Below are 17,010 nucleotides of genomic sequence, written 5' to 3'. Positions count from 1 at the left end.
GTCATAAGATATAATGCCAGATGATCTCATGTTATTTGAATTTCTTGTCAGATACATCACTTCATTGGAGACGGGCAACCAGCCCGTCACTGATATCTTCCACTTTGTCGTCTACGACGGCGACAACAATCGTCTTGACAACCAGATGTGCACCATCACCATCACACCCAATGCCAAGCAGCCGCCTGCCGTCACCGTGCGCAGCGGAATCAAGGTTACATTGCACATTGCAACTCTGTTATTATTCGTATGATTATTTGACGACTATTTGGGCTGTGTTGCAGCTTACGCAGGAAATGTTTATTGTTATTTTGGACTCGGAACAGCTGTAACCATTTTAATGGTTGTTGCTGGTGTAGGTCCAGGAGGGCGGTCGTGTGCTGCTGTCAACCAATCATATTATCGTATCCGACCTGGACACGCCCGGGAAGAACCTTTTGGTTTGGCTCGTCAGACCCCCCAAGTACGGATTCATTGAAAACACCAAGCAAGGTAAAACCTTCAGCCTTCTGCCACCTTCAGCTCAGTGCATCTGTCATGACGACGTTATTTACTCAAATTACTGATGAAGACGATTCACTATGGCTTTGAAAAAAATTGTTCCATGATGTCTTTTATTTATGATACAATTGCATCCAATTCCCTCCAATTCCGAGAAAATATGATATTTTACGAACGACCACAATTCGGATATGATACTCAAATCATGATGCACTCCAATACAATATGATACGAGGAGTCACAAAAATGACGATATGATGTAATTCACATCATCTACAATAGAAATCATGCAAATGTATGATTTATTCCAATTAAACTGCAATCAAATAAAATCTGATACAGTATAATACAATATACACAATTTCCAATCCGATAAATGACAATTTAAAGTGAGCCGATGGGATTCCCTCGAATTACGATCCAAAATCTTATCCTCCATCTCGTTTTCAATGCTTGCTGTTGGCTGTCATCTGTCATAGCGACATTTTAAGGCGCAGTAGCTCAATTTTTTCTGAGTGCTTTTCCGTCATGTACAAAAATAATGTTGGTGAAAAATACATGTCATTCGTTTAAATCTGAAGCAGTCCATCACCGGGGAAAGATTGCATTACTGAACATGGACTATATCGAAGGCAGGCTTGAAGTCAAATGAAACTATTACAGACAGAATTGGAGAAACTACACTGCAGTAAAGTCACACCGCATTTCCTCTTTGATGACAGCCTCATAAACAGCAAACCACAAAATTTAGGGGGGAAAATTCACCCCTTGAAGCTAGTTTGGCTTTGCAACATCAAATTTCCTATCACAAGTAGACTCAGGAAGCCATGCCAGAAAAGACACAAGAAGTCAGTCAATTGTTTTTGACGCAGGCAATTTTGGATCAATTACTCAGCTAATTTCAGAAATCCTTCAGCTTCTTTGAAAATACACCTCCCGAATCGCATGCCACATTCCAAGCGTGAAATGTGATGGGCCTGTATATTATGAGTAGACCCTCCAAAAAGTCTCAATAACCTATGCCCGAAAAGAAATTTTGCTTTGAAGTGAACAGTTTAGGTTGAATTCCGTCATTTTCTGTTAAAAAATTGGAAAGTTCAGCCCTCCGGGTCAGTTTCACTTAGTAACATGACATTGGGTGGGCATGTAAATCTGAGTAGACCCACAAAGATGTCTGCCATTTTGCTTTGAGGTGGCCATGTTATGGTAAATGTCTTCAATTTAAGGGCTTCTTTGAATGATTTGAAAATTCAACCCCCGAAACCAGTTTCACATTGCAACATGAAATTTGGTAGATTTGATACAAGTAGACCCACAAAAAGCTCTCAATTTGCCATATCTTAAAAGACACTGGAAGTCAGCCATATATCTCTAAAGTGGTGATTTTAGGACGAGTTTGATCATCTTCAAGGTTGTTGCTAACTTTTTTTTTTTTTTTTAATTCAGTCAATTCTGTGTAGACCCACAAAACGTCTCAAGAGGTCATTTGCAAAAAGTCACATGAAATTTGCCATTTAGATTTGAAGCAGTAATTTTGGGGGATTTTTCTTTGTTTTTTGTATCAACATTAGCCTCCCCACTATTCCCTGTTTTTTACTATTTTTTTAAATAAAGCCCTCAGAGCCCTCAGCATGCCTCTACCCTTGTTGGTTTTCCCTTAATGCCACAATAGTCCTGTTTAAGATTCCGGGCAGGTTCCTCTTCAGATAAGAGACTCCTCTCGCTCACCTTCTCAGAGTCAAATGATGATGGAAGTGCAACGTGACGCGTAGCGGTTTACCTCACCTGGTGTCAAAACAAGACACCGACACCTCGCCGCATCTGTTTTCTCGCCAAGTGATGCATAAAGGCCGCCATCATTCGGGCTGTCAGATGCCGTGACAGATTCCAGCACCAGAGTATCTGATAAATGCACACCTTTTCAGCACTCTGTTTTCTCTCACCCAAGCTGGCCCAGTACGATGACTAAGTATACTCGCTTCGGGCCCCTAACAATGAACAGAGCCCGGAGTGATTTATTTTTTTTTTTGCCGTAGTATTGAATAACCTGAAAATGTTATGTTATGAAAATGGATGAAATTCTTAAACTGAACAAATATTTCATGGAATAAGCTCCTACTTCAACATCTTTAAACAGATTCAGACCATTCCAACTTGAAAATGTCTTTTCCGAATTCCCAAACATTTTAGTTCACCTTCTACCTTTCTATATCGCTTTCCATTCCTACACAAATTGCATTCTGGGGTTTTACTGTATTTAATAAAAAAATGGAATTGGACATTTTTCTTGTTTTTTGAAATTATTTTTTGTACCCTGATCTTGTCTTTTTTTTTAAACAAAAATATGCACAAGATGTTTTGATGATTCTTTCTGGAAAATTAAACCGGATCTTTGTCTGATATTCAGTATTTCACTTTGTACTTTATTACCTAGGTATGTTGTGCAAATCGTGTTTTTTCCCCCCCCCATTTTTCATTTTTGTTGTGAATTGCAAAAATCAGTGAGCAACTGACGCCGCGCCCCCTAATAATTGGGTATAAATGCCAGAAGATGGCTCATCATGTCACTTCCCCGAGATGCAACAAGCCAAAGCACTCCTTTTTCTATTAGACAGCCTTAGAGCATGGATTTTAAAGAACAATGGTCCCCCCTCCCAAAAAAAAAAAAAAAAACATTAAAAATAATAATCAACATTATTATTAATTTATTTTCCAATGCTTCCCCCGTGTTTGATTTTTCTGAGCAGGCGGATCGGTGGGAGGATCGCGAGCAGTGACGCCTGACACGCCGTTCTCGGTGGAGGACTTGACGTCGGACCGCATCTTCTACGTGCAGCATGCGGGCCAGCCGGCGCGGCAGGACACCTTCAGCTTCTATGTCAGCGATGGACACAGCCAGACGGAGGCCTTCGACGTCAACATCGACATCCAGGTGATGCGCGGGGGTGCTCAAATTCAACCCGTATTTACGTTTTGATTGTTTGGCACGTGTACGTTCCATAAACGTCACAAATAAATGGCTTATGTATCCATGACATAGTTTGGTTCTGACGCCAACCTGTGTTCAATCCATTTTTCTCATCAATGCCACACACATTTTTAACTACCTTCTTTGACACATCCATACATCATTGGAGGTGTATGAACTGGTCTGGCTTCCACCGTGCTGGCATCTCTCCCTCGTAATTGACATGACAAGATGATACTTGCCGCCTAATCTTTATCTTCTATTCAAAAGCAATGCAATGTTGCCATTTACAGGGATCATTAGAGTGGTTTACAAAGCTGACTTTCACAGACTAGGTGGGTGAGAGTCCGCTCTCTTGACAAATGGATTCAGCATTTGCAATCAGTCCAATTCAAATTGATAAATATTAATGTCGATGGCAATGAATGAGTTCAACAAATCTAAAAACAATTTTTTTTTTTTAAATGGGTGACATTTTTGGCACCTTTGTGACACTTTTAATCCAGAAGCTGTCCAGTGGGGATCCAATATGGTTGTCTACGCCCATGCATTTCTGGCTATGTTCTGTTTCCTGGCACCCCAAATGAAGGTGGATGGTGGCCACTCACTGACTCCAGTGCTGACAAATTATTAAGCCTTGGACGAGGTGGCTTCATTCATTCATGTTGTCAAGTGTGACCTTCCCGCTAACGTGCGAGTGATCACGTCCTGTCGGCCCCGCTGATGAACGCCGCGTCCGCGCCGACCGGATAAAAATTAATGCCGTTCTCTCTCTCTCTCTCTGTCGCTTTCTCTCTATTGCTCGGTCGACAGGGCAAGCAGCTGAGCGAGCCTCTGGTGTCAGTCAGTAGCATCCACGTGGAGGAGAACTCCGGAGTGGTCATCACCAACGCGTCCCTCAGTGTCCAGGACCATGACACGCCGGAAAACGAGATTCTGTTCACCGTCATAAGGAAGCCATCCTACGGTCAGCACCACACCACACTGGAGCCAATGCGATTGTGTTGTTTTGTCGAATGCGGGTTTTTTGAAAATTCAGCCCTTGTAGCTCATTTCACTTTGCAACGTGGAATTTGGTTGGCATGTCTATAATGTGTAGACCGACAAAAAAAAATCTAAGGATAATTTTCCAGCAGTCTTTAAGACATTTTTAAAATTCAGCCCCCAGTTTGAGTTACAGCAGCAACATGCAATTTGGTAGGCATATCTAGCATGAGTACGCCCACAAAAAGTCTGAAGAAGCCATGTCGGGAAAGACACTTTGATTTGAAGAAGGCTTGTTTATAGTGAAACTCCTTCTGGAACGTTATTGTTTTTAAGTCAGCCCTTGAAAATTTTTTAATTAACATCAGGAAATTTGGTTGGCATGTCTATCATTCGTAGATCCACCAACACACAGGAAATCTACCATGACCGGGACAGAACTAAGAAATCCACGTGCACACAAAGTTGAAAATAAGACATCCATTCCATTGCAAGCTGACTGCAGCCATTTCTCAAACACACACACGCAGCATGACACGCACTCAAATTAGCTGACCTCCAAACACTGTGTTTTTGCCGCGAAATTGTCCTTTCAATCCTACCTGCCACAGCAAGACCAGCAAAAACAAAGTGCTTGCTTGAAATAAAGAAAAATACAGCAATGCTGTTTGGGGACAAAGTGCTCCGTTGTCTTGCAGCTCTTGTGGAAGCGCTATATAAATAACAATGTATTGCATTGTACTTTCACACAACAGCCAGCAAAGACGGATATTACATCAATTTTCAAACCGTGACACAGAAAGAATTTTGCCGGCCGTTCGACATATAAATGATTTTTTGTTTTCGCATGAGAATTGGGAATGCTTAAGTCAGATATAAATGTGTTTATATACGACCTTGCCTCAGGAGAAATAGGGAGACATTTCTTCGTCAGGTTATATTTGAAATGCCGGAGAAACGCAAAGTCAGATATTTTGCGAGGAGTAACAAGTGAACGTTGTTGAAATCCTTTCTTTCTACCACCTCAGGTAAACTCCGCCGGCGTCAGTTCTACTCGCAGCCGCTGGAGAACGGCCGCGTCCTCACGCAGGGATCCACCTTCACCTACCAGGACGTCCTGGATCGCCTCCTGGTCTACACGCCCGAGACGGTCAGCGGTGGCGTGGACGAGTTGGCCTTCAGTGTCACTGACGGCGTCCACGCCCACGCCAGCGGACGCCTGCGCTTCACCATGGATGTCACCCGCAGCGAGGGGCCGCGCATGACCGTCAACAGAGGCCTGCAGCTGCCGGCCGGTGAGCGAGGCGCTTAGTTACTCAGTTAAAAAAGTTGGGGAAAAAAATATGTCCATGGACATGACATTTGGTGGGTGCCTCCATCTTGGTAGGATGCATGAAAAAGTCTCAAGGACTGATGCCTGAAATTGAAGAGGGTGTCGTCTGTTTTTGTCTGTAGCAGAGATGTATTTCAGGAATCGCACGTTTCAAAGTTGGAAAATAATTTCATCTAGTGGAAATGGCCATCATATCAGGGCACATGAAAAAGTCTCAAGAACATCTCACTGAATTTGAACAGGAAGGTGGCATTTTCATTGAAAGCAGACATTTTGGGCTGGTGTCCTGGACGTCATACTCTGGAAAGTTTGGAAAAAAAAAGATCCTCCAACACCACCGATGAATATGAAATTGAGCAGACATGTTGCATTCAACCATCCATCCATCTATCCAAACATTGTTTTATTATTCGTGCCGCTTGATCATGGAAAAAAACGCACGAAAAAGGGCCAGGAAGCCGGGAGGTGGCCAGCAATGCACTTTTCTTTATTCCACAGTACTTAATGATAACTAATCAAAACCAAACTAAAGCGGAATATTTTAAAAAATAAAGAATAAAAACTAACAAGTGTGTTATTAAAATCTAATTAAAACTTAGTGAATATATGAAAGAAAAATCTAAACACATTTTTAAAAATCGCCAATCATTTCAAGATTTCGCCGTAAAAAATATGTTTGACATACGCTGCAGGTTCTTCGTCCAAGATCACTGAGCAGAACCTGAAGGCGAGCGACGTGGACTCGGACAGCCTAAAGCTGCGGTACGTCATGACCAAAGATCCTCCGAGCGGCAAAGTCCAGCTCAGCGGTAGTCGAGGCCTCGACAAAGTTTCCAGCAAGGGTCCTGTGCGCAGTTTCACACAGGAAGACGTCAACAAAGGTTAGTCAAAAGCTCGGATGAGCATTTTTTTTCTATTTCAGCACCTTGGTGTCCTTTTTGGGTTGCAGGTCTGGTGCAGTACAGCCATGAGAAAGGCGAGAAGGGAGGCAGCCAGTCGTTCAAGTTCAACCTGGTGGACCCGCAAGGCAACAAACTCATCGACCAATCCTTCTTCATCAGTGTGCTCGGTGAGTTGAGTTCAAATTTCTACTGATTGCCTCTTATCGTTCCTCGCTCGCTGGTTCTTCCTTGGATGCTTGCGTAATTCGCGTCTGTCGTATCGCTTCCCGCCACATCGCCCGGCTGCGAGTCTCCAACCCACGTCTTCCATCTTTGCTGGCTTCCATCTTCTCCGCTTTTGTACAGCTTGCGTCCGTCCATATATATCTTCTCCCTCTCACTTTTTTTCCTATTTAATCAAACTCAGCGGGGCCTCTTGGGATGATTTGAAACCAAATATCCCCAATTCAGGTTGAAGTGGCAATTTCAGGGTCAATTTTGTCATTTTTAAGGGGTCCGAAGAATGTTTTGAAAATTCAGCCCTTATCCATTTAAAGCGTGAAATGACACAAAAAAAAAGTCTCGAGAAGCCATGCCTGAAAAGGCACAGGAAGACATTTTGTTTTGAAGTGCCAATTTCACGGTCATTTGGGCAATTTTAGGCACCCACCTTCAAAAATCGACTTGGCAACAGTCGCAAAGGCAGTTTGCCTTGCGGACACGAACATTGGTCAGCAAATGAGTTGTTAGATTTAGGCCGCTTTGGTACACAATTTGATTAGAAAGGATCTTGACGTGATTTGTTGATAGCTGTGACCTTTTCTTATGCCAAACGTGGTGAATGTCTAGTTGCTCTTTTGACACACTTCTATACCTGTTAAAACGAGTTCAGACCAAGTTGATCCATGTACTCACATTTGTTTAGCTCATGTCAGCGCCTCCCCACACATCGCCATCCCGTCAAGAAGCGAGACAAAGAGTCTCTCATTCTAGTTTGAAGCAGCCATTTTGTGGCATTTTTTGTGGTTCCACAAAGAGAGAAACTCCTCCTTGAGCTGTAAAACAAATTCAGGCCCCAAAGTCAGTTTCACCTTCTAATTTGGCCTCGAAATCTTGCTACAAAATTTGAACCGTATCTACTAGACAGATAGTTAGATGACTTAAATTGTTTTTATTGTATTTAATGTTTAAACAGACTAAATCTAAACAACATTTAATTCAAATAGCAAATAATTACTTAATATTTTATTTGACATAGTGAGACATTAAATTACATTTCAGACATATTTTCATTTCCTTAAAGTGATGTTACATGATGTAAATACCTTTTTCAGAAAAATCAATACTGTTTGATTAATTGAAATTACAAATAGTTATTCATTTGTAATTTTTTAAATATTTAATTTGAATAGATTTTAGTGTACACTGTTTTTTTACATTTCCATAAATCTATAAAATGTGTTGCGATGAATAATAGTTACAAATAATTGTGCGAATGTTTACAGTTTATGAAACGTGAACAAAATGTCAGACATTGCACTGTTTCCTCAAAATGATGTTATGTGATTTAAATAAATCTGGGAAAAATACAAATATAGAACAACAAAATTTCTTCCCAAGAAAACTTTCAATCCCGGCCCACTAGTGTAAACGTGGCATTCTGATTAATGTTGCGTTTGCGGCATATGAGTTAAGCAATAAAAGTCACCCTTTTTTATTTGTCTCAGGGAGCAGCGATTTTGCCACTTGCTGTCAACTGAAAATGACATCACAGTCGCTCAGGGCTCACCGAATGATCAATCATGGCTCAGCTTCTGAAAACATGTGAGTCGTGTTTGGTCATTAGCTGAACCCTGAGCAACTGTGATGTCATTTTCAGTTGACAAAAGTGATATAATGGCCGCCTCCTGAGATGGATTAAAACGGGTGGATTCAACTCATATTCAACAAACAATATTCATCAAAATGCCATGTTTAGACTCGTAAAGGCGCATAGAACATATTTTTGGGGGGTTGACTTCCCCTTCAAGAACTTGTTGTGTTTTTGTCTCTGCAGAAGACCGTTTGCCTCCATCGGTGGTGGTCAACAAAGGCCTGGTCCTGGACGAGAACTCTGTGAAGAAACTGACCACGCTGCAGCTGTCGGCCAGCGACCAAGACAGCGAACCCGGCGAGCTGCTCTTCCGCCTCACCAAGCAGACCAGCCTCGGACACCTGGAGCATGCTGCCAAACCCGGTAGGCTCAATATTCTATTAGTGCTTCAAATCATTAGGTCAGTAGGTTCCTGTTTTAATTTAAAAGTCATCCAGACATTTAAGTGTTTGTTAGAAGGTTGAACATTTGCCAAAAGGTTACAGGGTTAATGACAAAAATGAAGGTTTCCACTTTAATGCTACCTACTAGAATCCAGAATTATCCAAATCAGGACTCTTGCCTCGACATACAGCAACTATCCCTGAAAATATCGTAATCGGTTAATCTGGGATTTGGTGACACATGTTGAGAGTTGACTTGATTTCTCTTGAGCTGGACCTTTTTTCAGTCAAGTCACAGGCTTTTGTCTTGGGATAACATTCAAAATTTATACAATTTTTGCTTTAAATAGGGCAATTACATACCCCCTTTTATTTTTTATTAATGAAAAATCTAAATCAGTTAAAGTTTGAAATTAAAAAGGTTTTAAGTTCGACCTTTAATTTTTTTAGTCGAACGTTTCTTCCAAATTCCTCAGGTTTCTGCTCTTGGGATATGATTCAGAATCTTCTATTTTAACAGTTATTACTGACAGTGTACTTCGGGCTGACAACCAACATCACAGAATTCTACTCTTGATCTAATTAAGTTGGACACTTTTCAAAATCAAATGTTAATCATTTTGCTCTTTGGGTGTTGTGTTTATTTGGTATTTATTCATTTGCATCTAGCCATGGAGATAAGCTCATGGGTCCAAACATACATGCATAAAAATATAGCTAATGCACAGACTGTAACACCACATACAATTTTTAGTATCTAATTTTGTAAATTTATATGTGATATATGTGCATACACAAGACAAACAAGAAATAAAAAACTTACGTGCAGTTCATGCTGTGCAATTCGTTACTGTCCTGTGGAAAAACACGTGTCCGATTTTGCATTTTTTTTTTTTTTTTTAATTTTCACATTAATGGGTCATCCGTAATGCAGAAACTCAGTTCATCTACAAAAAATGGACATAAGTGTTTTTTACAGGACAGCAACAATATGAGATTTAGAAAAAAAGGTTGGCCATTAAGAACTGTAGAGCTGACAATAAAATGTCACAGAATTAAATTTCAACTGTCTTAAGTTCTTCATCTGTTTTCAAAATGAACAGCTTTCAAATGGACACTCTCATTCTCAGTAGGCTTTGAGGTGCAACTCAACCATAAATATTGTCAAGTATCTCCCGTCTCCCGAAAAGCACATTTCAGCACCCAGCTGCAGCTCATTAGCGCCTGTGAAAAACGCCTAATGCCTCTTGTAGCCTCTTGTGACTAAATAGCAGAATGATGCGGCGTCATTGCAATCACAATTAGCGATGATTATTCTTTCAAATGGGCTCGTTAATAAGCGAGCGTGGTTCCTTTTACTCGGCGGGGAGTTTATTGTCTCGTTAGGATGAGAAAGGACGCAAGGCGCAAATGGACAAGGACGCAGAAGGAAATTGATTTGCAAGCAAGTAAAAAATTGGTGAAATTATCGCAGGAATCCATCAGAGGAAAATCAAATTGATCCTAAAATAACCAGAGAATTTTGCCTGTCTTTCAAGACCTGGAGAATATTGTGTGCTGCTACAATATTAGCACAGAACCTACCAAGCGAGTGGAGTCTCCTCTTTCAGCAGGGAAAAAAAGGATTTGTGTAGCTTTTAATATTCTTTATTAATCAGCTGTAGAACATAGCTTGGTTTCACCAAAAACACTGGTTTCTGACCAAAAAGTAGAGATTGACCCCAAAATAGAATTGTTCTCCGTAGTATTATGTTCTACTGAGTCTAAATCCAGATTAAGAGGGGTCTGAATCTGGTTTCAAAAAGAGTATTGGTTTCTTTTACCGTCTTGCAGGCGTGCGAATCGACAGTTTCACGCAGGCCGACCTGGCGTCCCGCAGCGTCCAGTACGTTCACACCAGCCAAGAGGAAAAGCATACCGACCAATTCTCCTTCACCGTGTCGGATGGCGCCAATGAGGTGACTACAAAGAAAAAAACGACATTGTAAAAATGTTGTTGTCTGGAATTTTAGTAGTTTTTTTTTATTATTATTACAAGCACAAAAAGGTATTAAATGAAAAAAAAATGAAGGAAAAAAGATATCAAATGTTATTAAATAAACAAGAAAAAAAGTTAGTAAATAAAAAATTGTAAATACTAAGAAAATGGAAAGATACTGAAGGGTACTAAATTGAATTTTACATGGCATTGTTTTTAATAGGTACTAAATTAAAAAAAAAAAAAAAAAAGAAATAAAAAAGCGGAATTAAGCCGGTATTGAAAGGTCATAGATTTACAGAGCATTTTCTAAAGTTAAAGTTATTACAAATAGTAAATTCAAACCTTATAAAACATCCATTAAATGGTCAATGAAATTTTACAAGGTATTGTTTTTTTTTTAAGTAGTATTGAAAGATAATGAGTAAAAAGAAAATGTAGAACTTAAAGTAGTAATCAAAAATAATAAATACATAATTTAAAATGTATTTTTTTTTAATTTAAGGTTAAAGCTATTAAAAAGTAGTCAATTAGAACCACAATTTAATTACAAGGAAAAGGTAATTAGATTTGACAAGGTATTGTTTTTTTAGGATAGTAAATTAAATCAGTATTAAAATGCATTGAAGGGTGTTTTTTTTTTTTGATAAAGGTTAAGGTATTAAAGTGTAGTAAATGACAACTGCAAAAATATCATGGCCATTAAAAGTAATACTTTTTTGGGGGTGGGATCCAAATATTACCTCGTAATCTCATCCCCTTTATTGTTTGGCTAAATTTCATGCCGGGATGGTCTCCAGGTGGCGCAGACGTTCTACATCACCATCAGACCCGTGGACGACTCCCTCCCCCTTCTCCACGTTCCCGGTATGCGCGTTCAGGAGGGCGTGAGGAAAACCATCACCGAGTTTGAGCTCAAGGCCACCGATGCCGACACAGAGGTTAGTGATGTGTGAAAGGTACGGGCGTAGAAAGACGGAGGTACCAAGTTTGACCCCAAAATATTTGCAGCATTGCAAGGAGCATAAGAGGCATAACAGATTCTAGTGTGAAACCACGGCATAGTGTACAAAAAATTCTGCACTTCTGCTTTTAAAAGTTGATATTTGGCAATGCTGGGTTCTCTGTTAAAGGCTCGTTTTTTTTGTTGTATAAAAAGGTAGTCAATGAAAATGACAAAAACTGCAGGCATTAAAAAGTGCCTCTGCATCTCACAAAGTATTATATTTCTAAAATTATGAATACAAGCTTGCTCCTCTATCCCGCCCGATGAGTCCGTTTTACATTCCTTATGCGTGAAAGTCTCCTCGATTTAACGCCTGGTTCCCTCGGCAGGCCGAGTCCATCGTGTTCACGGTGGTGCAGCCGCCGCGCCACGGCGCCATCGAGCGCACGGGCAACGGGCAGCACTACCGGCCCACCGCCACCTTCACCATGGACGACGTCTACCAGAACCGCGTCAGCTACAACCACGACGGCTCCAACTCCATGCAGGACAGCTTCGCCTTCACGCTGGCCGACGGCACCAACCTGCTCTTCGTGGTGCGGGACCACGCCGGCAAGGAGGCAAGTGCGCGCCAAATGCAATGCAAAAATGTGAACTCTCGATTTCATTTTCAGTATTGTTGAAAATGCATGTTTCGCCGAAATTCTTATTGTACGTCCAATTAAAGCATGTTTAATTGATATGAAATTCCAAATGACACAAACTTTAATACGAGATTTTCTAATAGGGTCACATGAAAATGAGACTTCCTAAAATGGTCACAAGACTAAGGCTGCTGGGTTAAAAAACAAATCGATTTGAACCGCTTTTCTTTTTCATTGCGTGATTCTAGGTTGTGACGGCAGCACCGCAAAAGTTCAAGATTGAAATTCTCCCCGTGGACGACGGCACACCGAGAATCGTCACCAACCTCGGACTACAGTGGCTGGAGTACATGGACAACAAGGTCAGACGGACGGGAAACCTTCATTTCGTATCCCAAGTCTTGTTAGAAACCCGAGCAGAAACTGAAAGCAAATCCTCACGTTATTGTATGTAATGTGTTGGTCGTTGATGATTTTCCTCTCCAGGCGACCAATCTGATCACCAAGAAGGAGCTGCTGACCGTGGACCCGGACACGGTCGACGAGCAACTGGTGTACGAGGTCACCAGCGAGCCCAAGCACGGCTTCCTGGAGAGCAAAGCGACGCCCGGAGCCCGAGTCAGCTCCTTCACGCAAGGTGCTGACCCATCTCTGTCTTCGCTTGCCCGAATCGATTCTTTCATTTGAGGGCTTTTCACAAAGTCGAAATTGGAATGCCGAGGTTAAAAATCAAGGTCACGACATGATTAAATCTGTCTGATTGTTTTCAATCTTGGTTGGTTGATTCATTTTGCCGTTTGAATTTAATGTTGAGGAAATTACCAAGGTCAAAGTGTTTCAGAAACAAGGTCAAAAAAATTAATTTAACAAACCCTATGGAGTCATACCTCTAATTAAGTTTTCCTCGTCATGGAGTATTTTGTACTCTAACATGAGGTTGCCATGATAGGAAAAACAAGATTTTACTGGGGTGGAGGGCTTAAAAACATCACAAATCTTGAAAAATGAAAACATGTTTTCCTGTTGCCCTTTTCAGCCGACATCAACTTGGGTCTTATCCGCTATGTGCTGCGCGAGGAGAGCGCGCAGGAAACCATGGACAACTTCCACTTCCTGGTCAAGGACAGCAAGCCCAACGTGGTCAGCGACAACGTTTTCCACATCCAGTGGTCACTCATCAGCTTCCAGCACAAAAGGTTTGCATCACACCGACGCCGCCCGATTCAAGTTGATTTTAATTTGCCTGATATCATAAAATGCATTTAAATTGTATAACATCACTTTGAGGAAAGGAAAAGAAAAACCCTGAAAGTACACAACTGAAAATTGGGGTTTGCTGGTTGAAAAGGACGAGCGCTTAAAAAGGATTTGTGTCTTGCGTTGGCAGTTACAACGTGTCGGAGAAAGCGGGCACGGTAGCGGTGACGGTGAAGCGGACGGGCAACCTCAACCAGTACGCCATCGTGCTGTGTCGCACCGAGCAGGGCAGCGCCACATCTAGCGGCGGCCAAGGGTCGCGCCCCGGCCAGCATGACTACGTGGAGTTCGCCGGACAGGTAGACACCACAACCTTCATTTGATTACATTTAGTTTTTTTTCTTTCTTATCTTCTACTAGCTCATTTAGGGATGCATTTTGCTAATTGTGTTCTTTATAATAGTTAGTTGAAATGGGATTTTGTTTCGTATATTCTCATTTTATTTTCATTTTGTCTACTTTTTACTGGCCTATCTGTATTTTATTGTATTTGTATTTCTAATTGTATTTCTTATTTTCAGTTTTAATTGTGTTTATTTTATTTTATTTGACTTGGTTTAGTTTTTCATTTTTTTTTTTCATTTGCTGAGTTATTTTTTATTTGCTTGATTTTATTTGCTTTGTAATTTTAAAATTATTTTGACCTTCTCTTTCTTCTTTGGCATAATTCAATGAAATTGTTTTTAATTCTAGGGGATTCATTTTTCCCTTTTTTTGTACTTCTACAATTTTTTTTAAAAATTGGTTATTCATAGTTGTAGTATTCGAATTTGATTTTGTTTATTCTAATGACATTTTCTTTTGTTTGTAAGCTTTTATTTATTTATTTTTTACATTTTATTATCTACTTCTTTCTCTTCCACTATTATTTCTGCTTGCTATTTTTTTTTACATATACCTGCTTTTTTTTTTTTTTTTACAAAGTAATAGACTTATAAATAAAAAAATACTTTTTTTTTTTTTTTTTTTACAAATCTAATATTTTGAGTTTGTTGATGGTGTAGAGGTACACTCGCCTGACTTGTGTGCGGGCAGCTGTCCCCGAAGGTGATATTGGCGTATGTGCTGCAACTGACTAACGACCAATACAGGGTGTAGTGCGCCTTTCGCCCAAAGTCAGCTGGGATATGCTCCGGCACAGGATACGCAGTGTTGTAGATGATAAATTTTCTGTTTTATTTCGTTCGCTTGCATTTGCTCATGTGTTTACTCAATTAACTTGAGTTTATCTTCATTTCAACTACCTTATTTCCCTTGGGCTGCATTTGCATTTACAGGTGCAGTTTGACGAGCGCGAGGACATGAAGGTTTGCACGGTGGCGCTGAACGACGACGTGGTTTTCGAGGGCGTGGAGAGCTTCCACGTGGAGCTCAGCATGCCCGTCTACGCACTGCTGGGCGTCAACACGCGCGCTCTCGTCAACGTCAATGACACAGAGGACGAGCCCACGCTGGAGTTCCACCGCAAGACTTTCCACGTCAACGAGAGCGCCGGCGTCGTACGCTTGCCTGTCGAGAGAATAGGTACACTTTAAGTTGGCTCAAAAATAACCCAAATTGTTTTTTTTTGTCATTTTTTTCGTTGCTGTTGTTAAGTTGCTTGGCCTCCGCCTAGGTGACACATCCAGCACAGTGTCAGCCCTGTGCCGTACGGTGTCAAAGTCGGCTCGGGGCAGCGGCCCCCACGCCCTGGAGTCGGGCTCCGACTACAAGAGTCGCGGTGCAGGGCCCGAGAACCGCGTGGTGCTCGGACCTGGCGTGACCATGTCTACGTGCGACGTCACATTGGTGGACGACAGCGAGTACGAGCTCTCCGAGGAGCTGCAGCTGGTGCTGTCCGAGCCGTCGGTCAACGCCCGCATCGGGCGCGTGGCCGTGGCCCAGGTGGTCATTGACGGGCCCAATGACGCCTCCGCTGTCACTCTCGGCAACGACACCTTCACCTTCGGCGAAGATGCCGGTATCCTCGTTCATTAATTTAGATCATTGATCAAAATCATTTCACGCTCTAAAAATAGTTATATCAAAATGACCCAATTTTTTAGATTATTCAACCAAATGGGCTTGGAAAGGGATTTTCTTGGTTAATTCATTTAACCCAAAAAGTTGGGATTCATCAAAACCCCTAATATCTTTGCATGGACAGTTGTCTGTTATAGACAATTTAAAAAAATATTGAAAAAGGTTTGTGGGTAATTCATTTGACCCAACTTTTCTTAAATGAGTAACAAAAAAGTTGGTCCAATTCCTTTTTTCATCTTACAAGGTACACTATAAAAACAGTAATGTTAAGAATAACCCAAATTGGGTCCAAAAGGGTTGTTTAACCCAAAGTCACTTTTAGTCTGGTTTTTATGTGGGTTATTTATTTGACTCTTTCTTTTGGTTTTAAAAGAATAACCCCAAAAAGTTGCGTTCGATCCCTTTTTAGCCCAATGTGGATTATTTTTTGTCTTAGTATTTTTAAGACTGTTTATTCCAAAAAAATATAGTGTACACTCTAAAAACAAGTTGGGTCAAAAAGGGACTGATCCACAATTTCGTCAGTTTGACCCAACGTTCTGGGTAATTTCATACAAAACAACCCAATTTTTTTTATCTTGTTCTGTGTAACGATCTAATTTTTTTGTAAAGAATTTGGAGTCAAATATATCCTAGTAGTTATTTTTCATCCACTATATTAGTGTAGGAATAGTGTTTGAACATCTTATCAACTTAAATTCCATGGATTCCAAAGAGTTCTCTCCAGATGATCCAGGTCTTCTATGTGCTCATCATCATCATCGTCAAAATATAAATTCTTCATGTCTACCATGTTGACAAACAGGCACGATCGAAATCCTGGTGCTGCGCCACGGCAGTGACCTGTCCTCCGTGACATCGGTGTGGTGCGCCACTCGGCCCTCCGACCCACCGTCGGCCAGCCCGGGCGTGGACTACATCCCCAGTTCCAAAAAGGTGGAGTTCAAGCCCGGGAGGACCCAGGAGGTTAGAACTGGTTGTCATCGCTCGGGAATGGGCCCAACGTGGTCCGTCGGCCTTAGCGTGTTTTCATTTTTTCTCCCGGCAGACATGCAGCCTGACCATCCTGGACGACGCCCAGAATCCGTCCATCGAGGGCTCAGAGTCATTTGTGGTCTTCCTGAGTTCTCCGCAAGGGGCCGTCCTTCAGGAGCCCTACGAGGCCAGCGTGGTCATCGCCGACACTTTCCAAGATAGTACGTCCATAACCCTTCTTTTTTTTTTTTGTGCGTGTGTAATA

The 17,010-nt window shown here is 41.3% G+C and overlaps 1 protein-coding gene across 1 annotated transcript in view; it reads left to right on the top strand.

The window, feature by feature from the left end:
• fras1 (Fraser extracellular matrix complex subunit 1) overlaps positions 1 to 17,010 on the top strand; it is a 122,298-nt gene that overhangs the window by 96,490 nt on the left and 8,798 nt on the right. Inside the window, exons 39-57 of the mRNA XM_088290094.1 lie at positions 52 to 214; positions 360 to 492; positions 3,249 to 3,433; positions 4,283 to 4,436; positions 5,482 to 5,748; positions 6,479 to 6,667; positions 6,736 to 6,855; positions 8,724 to 8,903; positions 10,757 to 10,881; positions 11,702 to 11,842; positions 12,237 to 12,467; positions 12,740 to 12,853; positions 12,978 to 13,128; positions 13,528 to 13,687; positions 13,879 to 14,047; positions 15,026 to 15,272; positions 15,364 to 15,708; positions 16,576 to 16,736; positions 16,819 to 16,966. Of these exons, the coding sequence (XP_088146220.1) occupies positions 52 to 214; positions 360 to 492; positions 3,249 to 3,433; positions 4,283 to 4,436; positions 5,482 to 5,748; positions 6,479 to 6,667; positions 6,736 to 6,855; positions 8,724 to 8,903; positions 10,757 to 10,881; positions 11,702 to 11,842; positions 12,237 to 12,467; positions 12,740 to 12,853; positions 12,978 to 13,128; positions 13,528 to 13,687; positions 13,879 to 14,047; positions 15,026 to 15,272; positions 15,364 to 15,708; positions 16,576 to 16,736; positions 16,819 to 16,966 (3,383 nt within the window). The remainder of the gene's footprint in view (positions 1 to 51; positions 215 to 359; positions 493 to 3,248; positions 3,434 to 4,282; positions 4,437 to 5,481; positions 5,749 to 6,478; positions 6,668 to 6,735; positions 6,856 to 8,723; positions 8,904 to 10,756; positions 10,882 to 11,701; positions 11,843 to 12,236; positions 12,468 to 12,739; positions 12,854 to 12,977; positions 13,129 to 13,527; positions 13,688 to 13,878; positions 14,048 to 15,025; positions 15,273 to 15,363; positions 15,709 to 16,575; positions 16,737 to 16,818; positions 16,967 to 17,010) is intronic.

This window comes from Idiotropiscis lumnitzeri, chromosome 1 (assembly GCF_059441095.1).
Source record: "Idiotropiscis lumnitzeri isolate Australia: NSW breed Sydney's pygmy pipehorse chromosome 1, RoL_Ilum_1.0, whole genome shotgun sequence".
NCBI lineage: Eukaryota > Metazoa > Chordata > Actinopteri > Syngnathiformes > Syngnathidae > Idiotropiscis > Idiotropiscis lumnitzeri.
The sequence above is the reverse complement of the archived record's forward strand: the minus strand, read 5'-3'. Positions and strand labels throughout refer to the sequence as shown.